Source organism: Genypterus blacodes, unplaced genomic scaffold (genome assembly GCF_046128005.1).
Source record: "Genypterus blacodes isolate CSIRO-AG114 ecotype Tasmania unplaced genomic scaffold, CSIRO-AGI_Gbla_v1 ptg000112l_1, whole genome shotgun sequence".
Taxonomy (NCBI): domain Eukaryota; kingdom Metazoa; phylum Chordata; class Actinopteri; order Ophidiiformes; family Ophidiidae; genus Genypterus; species Genypterus blacodes.
Genome location: NW_027466916.1, coordinates 2424184 through 2439776, shown reverse-complemented (window position 1 = coordinate 2439776; position 15593 = coordinate 2424184). Strand labels below are relative to the sequence as shown.

General features: G+C 50.6%; 1 protein-coding gene across 1 annotated transcript in view; it reads left to right on the top strand.

The window, feature by feature from the left end:
• LOC143009571 (signal-induced proliferation-associated 1-like protein 1) overlaps window positions 1-15593 on the top strand; it is a 32478-nt gene that overhangs the window by 2320 nt on the left and 14565 nt on the right. Inside the window, exon 2 of the mRNA XM_076161592.1 lies at window positions 13918-15581. Coding sequence (XP_076017707.1) covers window positions 14108-15581 — 1474 coding nt within the window. The 5' untranslated portion in view covers window positions 13918-14107. The remainder of the gene's footprint in view (window positions 1-13917; window positions 15582-15593) is intronic.

Here is a 15593-nt window from a genome sequence, read left to right as displayed (position 1 = left end):
CACACAGGGACGTTTCCTGTTGCTAAGTTAAGCTTGTGTTTCTATTGTCTCCTGAGCTGGAGCTGAAAGGGAATAGCACCAGCAGACATGAGGGACGACAACAAGAGGGGCATTGTGCTGCTTTAGACATTTCCAGTCTGGAATGTGCACGTTGAAATTATGTTAAGTGGCCATCATGGAATACTCAAACAACGGATTACTTTAGTGTAAATAATGAAATTATTGGGACATTGTTATTCTGAACATCAGTTATTCTTTAGTGATTTAATGACCTTCAGATGCTCACATCACTACGAGCTTCACAGCTCACACTCTTTAACTGTAAAGGTTACAGAATTTCTCCCAAATCTTGATCTAATTTTAGCAGTGCTGCGTGAGGCCTGACTTGTTGCTATGGCGCCTGTACCCCCCCGCCCCCCCCCTTTCCTCCATCACCTCTAACAGCATATTTACTGATGGATGAGGACGAACTAAGCAGTCCTTGAGATGCGTCCCCGGATGGTCCGGCGTAGCAACAGGCCCAGTCTGAGCTGAGTCCTCGCCGCTCCTGACGGGAACCACAATTGCACAACAATCAAATTTACCGTGAAATATTTCACTGTTGTCAAAAAAGGGAAGTTGTGTCAGCTTTCAGATGACTGATTTAGTATGATCAACGTTAGTCAGGCTGTAGTCACAAGTCAAATGACTTCACGGTAATCCGGCCTCGGGGGGATTTTGGTGCCGGTGTCACGGCCGCTGTGACTGAGGGGGCAGATGAGTTTGAGTCTAATGAGGTGTGACTGTGGCTCTGCGTTTCCTGTTGCCGCTAAACTGTTGGAATGCGCCGTCTTTGTCTGGATTGGACCGTCCACTGTATCCCGGGCCAATAGACGAAACCAGAGGGCTGAGAGGGTACAATGGTGATGATGTAATCCCTTTCAGTCGGGCTGTCGCAGGGTAAATGCGTGCGGACAAAGAAAAAGTCCCCTCGTTTCCACCGCACCTGCCACTAAAGTTTTTGGAGAATTCTGACCCCACAAAAATGCACGACACTCCCGCCTGTGTAATTATCTTTGTGGGAGATATTTAACAGCTCACGCTCGCTCACTCTGAGGGAGCTCAGACGTGGGGCAGGTGCAAAGTGTTGGCTTTGGCTCCGATCCCAATCGTACCTGACTGACAGTTGTGTCTCGTAGATTTCATCATCCTGCCGTTTTCTTTGTTATCGGCCCGTTGCCGATACGTCCGTGAACTAAGGGAACCTCTTGTTGACTTGGACGTTCCTGACATTCAGCTCCCAGCTCACAACCCCAAACCAAAAGCCACAGTCACGCAGAGATCAGACAGTGTGTAATTCCCCTTTTTTCCGCTCCCCCTCAAACCTCACAGGGGCTGAAAATAGGCCCGGCGTAGATTGGAAGACGAAGGAGGGGGACAAAGCATTCAGACAACCACTTCAATTACAATAAAAAAAAAGGTTGGAATGAAGAGGAGGAAGGGAAGAAAAAAAAAAAAACTTTCCATAATGAAATCTGGGATTGTGCTGATGATGTGTTGCTGCAGGCTATCTCCGCTGACTGATGACGTGCTTGGCATTGTCTGGACACGTCTTCCAGTGGCTGCTCTGTATCTCTGCATGGCTATGCACCCTCTCTCTCTCTCTCTCTCTCTCTCTCTCTCTCTGGAACACATTTACAGAACTCCCAGTGCAATCCAAACACGGAGCTTAGGCCTAGTTTGGGGCCTGGTACCCCATGCGGAGCGTATGTGGGCAGCGGTGGAAATACTTCCACAGACAGAAAACCACAGAGGTTTACAGTCGTCCGTCCTGTGGACAGAAATCTGAGACTTAGGGAGGAATGTATGTGGGCTGGGTCGTGGCTGAGCTCTGAGTAGATCTCCACGCATAGACAGGTCCGTTCAGCTTATCCTCATTCCTGCTCCCGCTTACAACTGTTTTCGTTACTTTCCGGAGCCATGTGCAGTCAAACAGGAATGCTGGCATAACAAGGCCCTGCACCACAAGTTCACTTTCGAAGGAAAACTGCAGACACATGCTGAACTGGAGGAGGTATGCTGTCTGTGTTTTTGTGTCGGGCTTTGTTTCCTGCACTGCAACGCAGAAATCCCTCCTCATATTGCTTCAATATTCCACATCCTCCGCTTTGGAACCTGGGAATCCATTCCCACCCCGAGAGTTCCTGCGCTGGGAGGAAAGAATGAGACGCTGTGAGCTTCCTTATCCTGGTTCCAAAACGACATTCGTACTGCTTTGAAACACAAAGACAAGTCAGGTGGGCCGGCTACAGACGTGCCGATGTCACAGTGTGGGAATTGTGTCATTATCTTTTACTGTTGGTTCGAGGATGAGGTCACAATGCATCAGCGTCTGATGAATAAGGCCCTAGTCATGACTGTGGTGTGTGTGTGTGTGTGTGTGTGTGACAGTGAGGCTGACTTTTCCCATGTTGCTCCAGGTGCAAAGGGCAGATAGGGTTGGCCAATAACAAACATGGCTCCTTTCCCAGCCTTTCCGCTCCCCCCGCCTGTTTCCTGTGTATTTTCATTGATGTATTCCTGGATACACCAGCTGCTACAATGCAACACAGGCAGATCAGGCTTATGCTTTACACGTGAAGCCGAATATTGAAGTGGCGGACATTAAAGCTCTGTACCTGTTAGACCAGGTATTAACCCCCTCCTGTGTTACCTGTGAGAGGTAATGATGGGAATGATTCTGTGTGTCTCTTTGCTTTGTTTACGATCCGTGCCAGGAAGGAGGTGAAGGTGTTTTTGGGAGACTGTTGCCGTGTTTGTGTACGTCGTGCTCGTTCTTGCCTGGAATACTGATGAGGAGATGGATGCTTTTTAACCCTTAAAGTTAACCAGAAAATGATCAAAAGAGTTGGACACCACGTTTTAAAAGATCAGTTCTGGGCTGAAGATGAATCTGTAACTGTGCTTTTCTTTAGTGAGCTGTTGACGTTGATAGAGTAACACACATTTGCTTATTAAAGAGTTGATGGAAGTATATTTTGCAGTAGAACTCGCACATTACTGGAAAATTGCATACTAGCAGTATATTTTGAAGTGTACACATATTGCATATAACAGAACACGAGCCAATGCCAAGGAATCCCTGCGAGTCGCGACGCAGACATTTCCCTGCTCCATTAAACAAAAGCAGGAAACCCGGATCAGCAGCTCATTTACTCAACACAAGCTGGAAACATGTCTTTGAAGATGCAAAAGAAGTGTAGATCTGAAATAAGAGCTCCATACTGAGGTTGCATTTTTCCCTCCTCTGTCACTTGTGATCATTGCCAGCCGTGGGGATGAAGAGGAGCCACTTAATTCATTCTGCATCCATGAACCAAGGCTAAAACAGAAGATTTATTTGGACAACTGGGGGATGTTGTCTGCTTAATAAAGCATCCATTAATCTGCTCTCTGCTGTGCATTCCCCAGTCGGTCGGCTGTGCTCTGATCTGAAATCGGTGAATGCAAACACTTGCTCGCATGGGGAAGCAGTTTGGAGGAGAGTGGAGCTGCAGAGTTGCAGTGCAGGCTGCAGCAGCACGCTCTGCAGGTTTGCACTGTGGCTCTTTGGCACAGGCTGTGATTTAGCAGGGCACCGCTGTTATGCAACACTAGCTGAGTTATCGCAGTCCAAATGACTCTGTATGAATTGATTAACTTTGCGGCCTGCCTGTTTATAATTGGACTAGAAGTGCAGCGGGCCGTGAGCTGGACACGTGCCAAAATCAATGACTGGAAGTGGTTTACGTGTAGGACCCGGCCACGCCGCTGTGGAGCCCGTGTCTGCATTAAGCCGCTGTGTCCACAGGATTACTGCAGATACTCATCTGCCCTGGCTGAAAGTGTGTATGTGTGTATGTGAACTGGCCACTGTTGCGGCACACCTGTGTTTCCCACCGAGTCCTGGGCTGAGGAGTGAAGCTGCAGGGCACAGCACAGGCAGCAGGGCTCCTCTGGAGACACCGAACAAACTCTCCCCCTGAGGTCTGTTGCCAAGATAGTAAGCTCTTCCTCTGTTGTCTCCTTCTCTCACAACACCGGTCCTCTCTCTAGGTGCTGTCTGTCTGTCTGTCTGTCTGTCTGTCTGTCTGGCTGTTAGCAGGATCTCTCAAGGAGTTATTGGCAGATTTCAGTGAAACCTGATGGAGACGTTGGACATGAGAAGAATCTATTACACTTTGGTATCAGTCGGCCTGTATAGACCACGCCCCTTTCTCCTCACTACATCTTCTGCCATGATTTGTTTTATTCCAAAATAGTGTCTCCTCTTACAACGTGGGGTCAATCGTCTCTTTGGAGCTGAAAGTGGTAGAGTCAAAGGTTTATTGGTTTGTCATTTGGGCTGAAGAGGTTTAATCACGTCTAGTTCTTAACCTTTTAGACGGCGCCATAACTGGAGGCGTACTCTCCTATGGCCTCTCTTACTGCCTTCTACTTCACTGTAGTTTCGGTTTCTCTTTGGCCTCTCATCTCGTCCTCTGATCCTCTCGCCCCGGCCTCTAGTATTTATAATGCCTTCACCGTTTTAGATCTCACCTCTCTGTCCTTAACTCGCCTGGTCCCGTGTTCCATGCGGGCCTGAGAGTTAGTTGCAGGGACACAGGATGAATGTGTGTGTGACGGTAGAGCGGCTGTGTCGGAGGATATTAATCAAGATTTCACCTTGACTCGGTTCTTCCAGGATGGCTGAATGTGTTTAACTCTGGGCTGTAGAGACGCACGGTCACGCTCCTGTGTTAATGATCTGGTTCTGTCAGATACCCTGGTGCATTGTGGGCCTCTTCATCTATGTAATGGAATGGGTTATGTCCTTTACTGTATGGTGACGAGGAGTATATTTCAGAATAACTCTCTCAAATGAGTGAAAAGGCTGAGCAGTGATTTTATTTCGTGGCTGGTCTGTGGTGCTGCAGCCTCATCCAGCATGAAGGCTGATTGATCAGATAAGGAAGGGAGCCAGGGCTGTAATATATTTGAAGCAATGATTTTTGCCGCATTAATTGGAGCTTAGTGATTATAAGTCCCAGGCTGAAGCTCTGCGACGTCCTCCGTCTGGATAAACTCGGGACGCTGCACAATTAATTGAATTCAAATCGAAGCTGCCATTATCAGAATTGCGAGACACCGCAACGATGAGAGGAGCTCAGAATGCAGCGTGTTGTGCCTGAGGACTTTGTAGTTTGTTGTTCTACAGTGTAACCACAGAAAACATCTCTGGGTGTGTGAGTCAAAGGGGCTGCAGTGAAATTTGTTTTGCGTCCGACGAGCATCAGATCCCCGGAGGCGAATCGCTGTGGTGATGTTTAGGTTTGATCTCATCTGCTGACACGGCACAAGCAATAAGGTTTTCATCCTTATTATCATGAGCTGATATGAGAAGAATCCATCCTGATCTGTTGTGACTTCAGCTCAGTAATCTGTGTGTGTGTGTGTGTGCGGCTAAGAGATGTTCAACACGGAACTTATCAATCAATCCCTGTTGTGTTTGCTCGGAATGTTCCCGGGCAGAAAATGTCACAGCTGATCTTCTCCCCTCCTCCCCCCTCCCCCTCCTCCCTCGTCAGACGCTGCTTTAGCAAAGAGCAGACGTGTTTTGGTAGTCGGCTGGTGTGTAACCTGTGTACCCGAGCAGAGGAGGAGGAGGAGGAGGTGGGAGGACATGCAAATATCGCAGAGGTTTGCCGTATCGACTCCTCGGCCGTGAGAATCTGTCAGCCTGCTGTCGAATGACCTCGCTGTTTATCACCTAGGCTCAGCTGCTCACTACAGGCTGCATAGTGTACACACACACACACACACACACACACACACACACACACACACACACACACACACACACACACACACACACACACACACACACACACACACACACAGTAAAAAGATCACCAATCATCGTCAGTAGGAACGTTTTTTTTTTACATATCTGAGATGAAATGTGTGTGTGGTTATTTTCCCTCTATCCAGACTGCAGATGAGCCGGCTGCACCCACTTAATGTGGCGCCTGTTAAAACTGGTTTATTATTGTCAGAGAAAATCTTTAGTCTTTATTGTGTTAAGAGAAGAGAAGAACCCAAAGATATTTTCCCTTTTATTGGATTTATTTCTGCTGATTAAAACTTCACATGGGAATCATCTGGATTCTTTTGCCGCCTTTATATCAATATACTGTTAGATATGAGAGCGTTGGTTCCCTACATGTTTAACCCTGCAGGCTGGGAACAGTTTGAGCTGAATCACTCTCACTGTCGTCCTCTGAGCTCTGATGGATCCATCTGTTTTCCAATAACATGACAGCGCTGCCATGTGAGAGGGAGTTCACTAAAGATCACTGATCCTTCCTGCTTATGCTCTCTCTCTCCGTGATCTTTGTTTAGGAGTTGTATTGAACGCCTCCATTTGCTGCCGTGGGTCCATAAGTGTAAACAAAAGCATTGCTGCCTTCTCAGTTTGGCACCAACAACCACTGAAGGCCTCACATGTGCCCCGGCTCAGTCACAGGCAGCAGGCGGTGCGAGCTACTCCACCCGCCGTCACGTTTTCCGCCTGCTCCACCACTCTCTGCTCCTCCGGGCAGCGACGGGGCATTGATCTGATGCAGCAGCCTGAATGAGCCTGTACATCACACATCCACGAGGGGTGTGTGTGTGTGTGTGTGTGTGTGTGTGTGTGTGTGTGTGTGTGAGCAGCGCTGTGGGCTTGCTCTGATTTGTCTCGCTTGTGAGGAGCTGTGATCTGGAGGATGAAGTAATATCTGGCTCTGAAGTGTTGGCAGCCCCCCGGCGGAGCCACGGGCCCCTCCAGTCTCTGGCACGAGGAGATGCTGAATTACAGGACGCAAACGCACAAACTATTTACCTTCTCCCCTCCCTCGCATCCAAACTGTTAATTATACAGCTGCTACGCTCGCTTCCCTTCTATTTTAATCTTCCGCCGATGTAGGCTGCTCCCCCCCCCCCTCATGCAGGCGTGTGGCGGCCCCATGCTGAGCGGGGAGGGTTTGTTTAGGAACAAACAGGTTTACCTTCTTTTCAGCCTCCGGTCTTTACGGGGCTTCTGTTGATCTTTTTTATAGGGAGAACAGGGGAGAACAGAGGAGAACAGGGGAGTCGAAAAAGAAAGTCCACTTTGACAAGACACACTGCTGCTAGATGCTCTTTGTGCTCAGGGGTCACGGCCCTGGCATACTTCCACGTCAGGGCGTCAAAAGCCATCAACCTGGCTCCCGCAGGTCTGTTCCCTCTGGACACATCAGCCTCGCTGTCATGCACATCGACAAAATCTCAACATGGGTTTATCTGAAGGGCCTGTAACTGAGACAAGCTTTTGTTTTCCTCACTTTCTCTTTGTTTTGCTGCACTTTATTGGCTATTTTTAGTTTATTTCAGTTTCAATATGAATGCCAAGCGACTCTACACTACTGCCATTACTCAGGGTGGCGGCTTATGGGAGCTGTGGTTGCATGGAAAGGTTAAGCAGGTTAATTGTGCTTGTAAACACACAACACATCTGGTTAGCAGCTTTGAAAGGCCTGATTTCCTTCTCTGCAGATGTCTTGATCTCTGTACTTAATGTGTTTTAAAGGAGGGAGGATAGGAGAGGATACCAGAAGAAGAATCTGCTTGATGTGCTCTGACAGAGTGTCATTTCATAGATGTGTTCCTTTGTGCCGTGTGTGTTTTGCTGCGTTTTATTCTAAATTAATTCTTGTATTTTCCTTTAAAGCCAAATCGGTTTCACTGCAGTATTTTGGTGTGTGTAGTGTCCTCCTATTTATTCAGGCTGTGCTTTGTTGGGGACTGTGTGTGTGTGTGTGTGCCTGCGTCTGGGTCTTTGTCACTGTGTGTATGTGTGTGTGTGTGTGTGTGTGTGTACACCTGTCTGTGTGCGGCAGGAACCCACCGTCTCTCTAATGGAGTGGTATTGTCGGAGGCAAGCAGGCAGCGAGAGCAGAAGTGCAGCCCGGAGCAGACTTCCACTTTCCCACTGCGGCCGCCTCATTAGAATATTTTACATTCCACTCCAGGCGGCGGTGCTCTGCTTCCTCTGCCTCTGCTCTTTAGAACACACAACCCCCAAAAGCTGAAATCTCCATAAAGACCAGTCATATGTAACTGCGCCTCAGACCCCAGACATTGGGACGATTCAGTGCTTGGAGCCTGTAAAGTTGTACAAATCATCTTAAATCAGTAGAATTTAAGGGTGTTAAAAGATTTCCGCCCTGTCTAATCATCCTCAGCCATCAGATTATGGAGTTTATTGGTCAATACACTACTCAGGACAGGAGACCACCTAAGATGACGGCAGTGTAATCAGCTCTCTTAGTGGTAAACGGCCCTCAGCTGCTTGGACACAGGCCTTCATTGTCTCGGCTCCTGGCCCACCCACATAATCACATCGACATAAATTGTTTTAACATTGCTGACTTTAGAATAAGTGTCTCAAGTGCCAATTCATCACGCCGTCTCTCTCCGGTGTGAAATGTGAAGCCCTGATGGAGAGCTTTAAGGACGAGAGCAGAGGAGAGAGGAGAGGAGGGACGGAGGACAGCCGGCTGGAGGTGAACACGGCCGTCTGCTCCTGTGGACGTCGGCGGTCCCATTACTCACTGAGCTCTGCTGCGGCGATAGCGAGGGGCCCCGAGCGAGGAGCGTCGCCCCCAACAATGCAGATGGAAGAACTTGGAATCACTGCCAGCGTTTGTGCTCTGAGAACACATGTTGTGTTTGCGTTGCGTCCGTGGTCAACGGAGCAATTTGTCGGTCCAATTAGTGTTTGGCTCTGGCTGGGTTAACCTTCTGAAAGATCAAAGCTGTCAGCGGACGCCTGTAGCTGTGAAGCGATGACGGCCAGCAGCACTTTAGAGGCAAAGAAATGTTTTGAGCAGTCAGTGTTGCGATTCTCCTCAAGTATTTGCCTGAACATGCCCTGTTGCTCTCTCTCTCTCTCGCTCTCTCTCTCTCTCTCTCTCTCTCTCTCCCCCCTCTGCTCGCTCAGACGCTCACCACTTCCTCCGCTGGTATTGGTGGAATTCCAGGATCTCGGCTCACGGTTGGATGATGTCTGTATCGTTTGCCTGCCAGCAGGCACGGCTGTTTTCCTCCAAAGGTGTCGGGTTCTCAGGTTTGCTCAATCGGACAGGTTTGCGGCTGGTCGTGAGCCAGCTGCACATTCAGGAGGAGGGCGCAGACAGACACCCAGGCGTCCTGGAGATGCTTTAGATACTTCCCCGTGTCTGTGTTGTGATCAGGGCACAGTCGGGCTCGGCGGTCTGTGGTCTTGCGGGGACCTGGCTTCACCCCTTCCTCCTTAACGCTCCCACCACTACAGTGAAGGATGACGTGTAGGAGTCAGAGCTCTCTAATATATATCACAGCTACATTTCTGTCATTCTTTCCCACAGCAGTAACGCTCTATCTGGCCAGCGTTTGACCTTGCGACCCCCAAGTTTGAGATCTAACGGCGGTTCTTACAGGCTTTGGTTATTGTTATTGTTGTACGAAATTCCTCAGAAAGACGAAAGGTTGAAGGAAAGGTCTCATTCTTCCTCGCCGTCTGGTTGTCTGGCTCACCAGGTGTTTGCAGGAGATTATACGGCAGTGAGTCAGCAGGGGTGGCACGCTCACACACACACACACGCTCACACACACCAGCGCGTCACACTCCAAACTTTGATGAGATGCTTTTGATAACCTGGTATTGAGTTTAATTCTTAAAAAACGGGTAAACATTCCAGCTTTTTTTACAACAAATTCTATTCTCTTTAGAGTCGGCTTTTCTTCAATAAATTGCAAAAACAGGCCTAAGCTCTTAATCTCATTTTCTGTCCACGTCAGCTGTTCTCTCCATCCTCCAAGTCTTTTTAATACTCTTTCACTTTGCTTCCTATTTATCTTTTCAGTGTTTTCGCTTCATCTGTATCTCTGCAGCCCCCCCCCCCCCCCCCCCAACTAATTCATTAGATTTTCCTGGCAGACTCGAGACACACACACACACACACACACACACACACACACACACACACACACACACACACACACACACACACACACACACACACACACACACACACAGCTATAGCGAGGTTCCTGTGCCAGGCAATTTTCAAAGGCCTCTCTGTTTTGGAAAAGGGCCCCAGTCTTGCCCGGGCCAGGACAGAGGGACCTTTGTGCCGGCTGCCCAACAGCCCAGTCAGCCCTCAGAGCAGGAAGAGATTATGAGACAGGAGAGCCGATGGGCTGAACGGGGGGGACGCCTGTTTGAGGGCCACTGGTGTCGGCCAAACAGGCCCTTACCCCCATTCAACCAGGCAGTAATTACAAGCTTGTAGGGCAATCCCATGGCTCCTTTGTCGGGGGCTTTGGAAACACTCGCTCAGTCTACTGGGAAACTTTGAGCCCTCACGCCCCCCAAAACACACACACACACACAGCCACAGACACACACATCCAGCATGTTGTCCTTTCTCCCCGGGATGCCAAGGAGTTCCCTTAAGGAGACCCCCGGCTGTGAGAACGTCTCAAAAGCCAAACTGACAGCGCCACAGATGACTCAGGCCTTCGTCTCTTGCACTCGCCCGGTCCGCTTTGCTCGCTCAGTTGTTTTGGGTGAGTCACGTTTCAAAGGCCCACGTTTGAGAAGCCAGGGTTTGTGCGTCTGAGTCACCACATCAGCCGCTCGTCTGTCCTCCACGTCTGCAGTTTACGTCTTTGTTTCTCTGAGTCACCTGCCTGCACGCCGAGCCCTCAGAGGGGCAGAACGAACGGAGCAGAGCGCCGTCGCTGTGTGCCCAGACTCGTCCTCGCAGCCGCAACAACAAGCCATCCTTCCTCAGAGGGCATGCCGTGATGTCACCAGGGCCTCGTCTGCGCCTGTACCGCCGCTTCGCTCTTCCCTCCACGGGCCAATCCCAGCAGCCAGCGAGGTCAGAGCACGCAATTACAGGAAGTTAACGGCATTTAGGCGACGGACCCGAGCTGTCCCAACATGTCGCACAGGCGTGTGAACAAAAAGAAAGAGCCATTCAGTTCTATAGGGGATGATGGGAGTCGGTAGCATGGGGATGTTATCTCGCGGGTGTCTTTTTCCCTTTCTCACACACACACACACACACACACACACACACACACACACACACACACACACACACACACACACACACACACACACACACACACACACACACACACCACTTAAGGCACACACACAAGGCACCCTCTCAGTGTCCGTGTCAGACTCTTCCTCTTGATCTGACAACACCACGAAGCCAGGCCCCCGTGTCTGCATATCTGTCAGTGGAGATTAGTTTTCTGGGGCATGCGTGTGTGTGAGCGTTCGTGTGTGTGTGTGTGTGTGTGTGTGTCTTTTCCTTTCATCTGTCCCCCCCTTGCACACTCATCAGCAGTGGGAACGAGGCCCAGCACTTGGGGATTTGACGTGTTCAGTTCATCTCTCGTATGTTCGCCGCCTGTTTCCATCCCGTGTTGTCAGTCAAAGCGTTTGTATTGGTTAAAGAGGAAACCGTTTTATAATCTGCTCCCGACTTTTACTTGATTTTTTGGCGACGTTAACTTTGTGCCCGTTCATTCGAGGAGCGGCGATGCTGACGGATACATGCAAATGTATCCAGGGAGGCAGTGGCTCAGTGGGTAGTGCTTCCGCTTGGGAACCGGAGGGTTGCCGGTTCGAGCCCCTGCCGAGGTGCCCCTGAGCAAGGCACCGAACCCTCAATTGCTCCCCTCTGCGTAGGGTGGTAATGTAATGTAAGTCGCTTTGGATAACAGCGTCTGCCAAAATGCTCGTAATGTAAAAAAATGCCCGATCTCATCTTTATGAATCTTGCATGATTCCCTTGTGTTGTCTTCTTCACTCTCATGTTAGTCCTGATGTGGCCAGATTGAAATGAGTTCCCCTTTATTGTCGTATGCAGTTTAATGTAATGGATCAATAAGAGCCGGATGTTGTATCGGAGGATGTCGGTCCGACTCTGCTGCATAATCCGCTCCAGTCTGGCTGTGTTGATGTGATTGAACTCCTCTCTGATTTGAAACAGAGCTGATGTTGTGGATGCGTCGCCTCAGGCTCTCTGCAAACTCCTTCCTCTCTTGGGCTTCCAGATTTTACACTCGCACTATTTTCCCCTGACTGATGTTGATATTTGTCGACCAAACTGCATTATTTAGGCAGAGTTTGGTGATTGAACGTCTCAGTATTCGGCGGTTTCACACAGAGCTCAGATGTTTTCAAAGCTTCGTGTTCTCTTAGGTCGACTCCGAGCCCCTGGTTGCAGTTTTCCAGTGTTATGCTAAGGATGCGTTGTGCTGTTGAGGCATGGAAACAAGCGATCACAGCACAGATGAGTTGCTCCTCTCCACCGGCGAGCACCGTGCGTCTCGTGTGATTTCTCCCTGATGACGGGATGCCTTGTGAAGGTGGCTCTGCTAAACGCCTGTCACACTGCGCCGAACGCCAGTGGCTAATGTGATCACAGCCGCGGCCGGGCAGCGCTCGACTGCGAGAGGAGCCTTAATCTCCGCCGCTGTCTCTCTGCCAAATTGGCCCGATTTGTCAGGCGGAGAGGAGCATCACCCACTTCTCCGACGACTTTCAAAGGACCCCCTCCCTCTTTCATGTGCGGCTCGGGGGATATTCCATCCAGAGAAAGTGGAAAAAGTGCAACTCGGCGTTCCCGTTCACCAGTGTTGGCTGCCGGGCGGCACGTGAGGAGACGTCTGACGAGAAGCCTGGAGTCGGTGATGAGAAGGAGCTGAAGAGACAGATTTATTGATTGTAGAGTTTTCTCTCACTCATATGACAGCAATTATATATTACATAAGTCCTGAACAGATGTATTAGATTACCGGCAAAAGCTGTCAGTGCTGCTCTGCTGAGAACCCGGCTCTGCTCCCGTACTCTGGAGTGAAAAACAGACGATGAACTCATTCTGAATTTAGCTGAGCCTTTATGATTCCTATGCGGAAATTGGTGGGAAAAGTAGGGCCCCTTATCTGAAATTGAACATGTCAGACTTTTCACTGATTTGTGAAAAAAAAAAGCTGTCAGATGGGGAAAAAAACCTCCAGCATCCCGATTCTGTTCTGCTGGCAGTTTTGTGAAATCCTTACATCCCTGTCACTTCCTGCTGAGAGGGAGCGTCTGCAGATGTGTGAAGATGTTCCAGGTGCTCCAAAACGAGCCGCAGCCGCCCGCCGCTGCCGCCGCCGCAGCTCAATCCTGCACCTCACATGTTTTCATCAGGAGTGTTGCCTGTTCGGTGATGCTCCATTGTGTGAGAACAGATACTAGCTTTCATTTATTCCACAACCCCCCAGAACAAACCGCCGCTGTTTAGGTTCCACCGGGCTCAGACGCAGCGCTGGGCTCAGTATAGAGTTAATATGCGGGCTGAGAGACGCTGGAGTGCAGTGAAAACGAGTGGAGAAATATTCCTGCTCTCCTTAATAAATAACAGTTGGTAATTACATTAAGCGTTTTGCTCTCTGCGATGTGAAGGTAGGAAGGTAGTCTGGTTTTACAACACTTGGCTCCCGTTTCAACAACTTTATAATTCAAGAGCCGCCGTCCTGCTCGGCTTCCATTTCCATTTCCACTCTTATTCATGTCAGCCAAAGTCGGATAAGTCGGTGCCATTATCTGCTCTCAGCGTTTTGCTCTGAAAAGAATGTTTTTAATTGAATCACACTAATAGATTTGGGTTTCATTTCTTCCTTCACCAACCTGTGTGAAAGTAGAGTTAAAGTGCAAACTGATCAGAACGTCTACAGGGAGGTTTGGCTTCTGCTGTGACTCATGGAGGAGTCTTCAGTCTTCAGTCCTCAGTCTTCAGTCTTCAGTCTGGAGTCTTGTTCACTAACCGTTTTTATTTTCCGTTCCAGGATTTGACGTTGGGCTGTTGCAGAATGCCAGGCGGTGGCGCTGACGCAGTCGCTGAGGAGCTGGACTGTCGCTCCTTCCTCTCCTGTTGATCCAGACGAACGACCTGCTCATGAAGTCAGGGAACAGCGTGGCCCCCCTGAGGCAGCCATGTCTGCCTGCTGAGTGCCTTTAGCCTCTGGCCCTGGTGTTATGACCAGCCTGACGCACCCACCCATGGAGCGCACCGTTGGGGGTTCCGTCCCCGCCACTGATGAGTTTTACACCCGGCACCTCCGTATGGTCAATGGAGTGGCGGTGCCGACCCGCACAGATAATGTCCACGCCACTGTGAGCACAGGAGTGCCTAAGATGGGCGTACGGGCCAGGGTGGCAGACTGGCCCCCCAGGAAAGAGATGGGAGGGGCTTTGTGGCAACCGACGATGGAGCCCGAGAGCTCCGGAGGGCCGTCTGCTGGGAAGAGCCATGTAAAGTTAGGCCATCATCTAATCAGCCCTCAGGACTCGTCCATGCTGCGGAACATACACAACTCTTTGAAGAACCGAACACAGGCCCAAGGGAACAATTACAGCCCCGACAGCCGTTACCTGGCCCCGGGAGACTACAGGGGGCCGGCCTACAGGAACCCACGGCAGAGACGCATTCGCCAACGTAGCAACAGTGACATGACCATCAGCGAGCTGGAGGGCAGCGGGGACAGCGGGGAGGAGTGGGGCTCACAGATGGGAGCTAAATGGTCGCCTCTCCACCGCGAGTATGGGAGCACCTCCTCCATAGACCAGCACGGAGTATCTGGAGACGGCTTCTTTGAAATGCTTAAGAACTATCAGGGGGCAAAGGTCGACCAGCGAAGTCCGGCTCCGGAGCAGTTGGAGGACATGCTGAATGTTGGGCCACAGCAGTCCAGCTTGGACCTTCAGGAGGACGTGTCAGAGACTCAGCCTCACAAAGCCCGAGACAAGCCTCCTAAGAGACGCACTAAATCAGAGACGGGGGGCGAATCTATATTCCGTAAACTGCGTAACGTACGGGGGGAGTCGGACTCCCCTAAAGGTGGATCTGATGCGGAGGACAGCCGGACAGAGGACGTGGGTCCCCCCCTCAAGCCCTGGCTGTGTCAGAGAGGCTTCGCCCACTACGATGTTCAAAGCATGCTGTTTGATCTCAATGAGGTCATTCAGTTGCGTCAGACTGCGGGCAAGAGGAAAAACACCACAACAGGAGCGTCCGCCGCCGCTGTGGCCTCAGCTACCTCCACCCTCTCCTCCACCCACAGCTTACCTTACAGCTCGCCCAGCGGCAGCCAGGAGGAGCTGAGCGCCCGGGACAGCCCCGGCCTGGACTCGGGGGAGGAACAGAGCAACGAAATGCTCCTCAGCTGCCCCTGCTTCCGCAACGAGATCGGCGCCGACGGGAACGGGAGGCGGCGTATAGGAGTGGGCGGGGCGGCGTACCACGGGGCGGGGAACGGCGGCTCCGGGACCCTGGGAGGGGAGGGAAACCTGTACGAAACATCTGTGAGCCCACACTGCACCAACGCCGGAGTGGCGGTGCTAGAAGGACCAAAGGAGAGCGCCAGCACGCTCAGTGAGAGGGGCAAGCAGTACATCGTGGAGCACGTGGACCTGGGAGCGTACTACTACAGGAAACTCTTCTACCTTAGAGGTGAGACGCGTT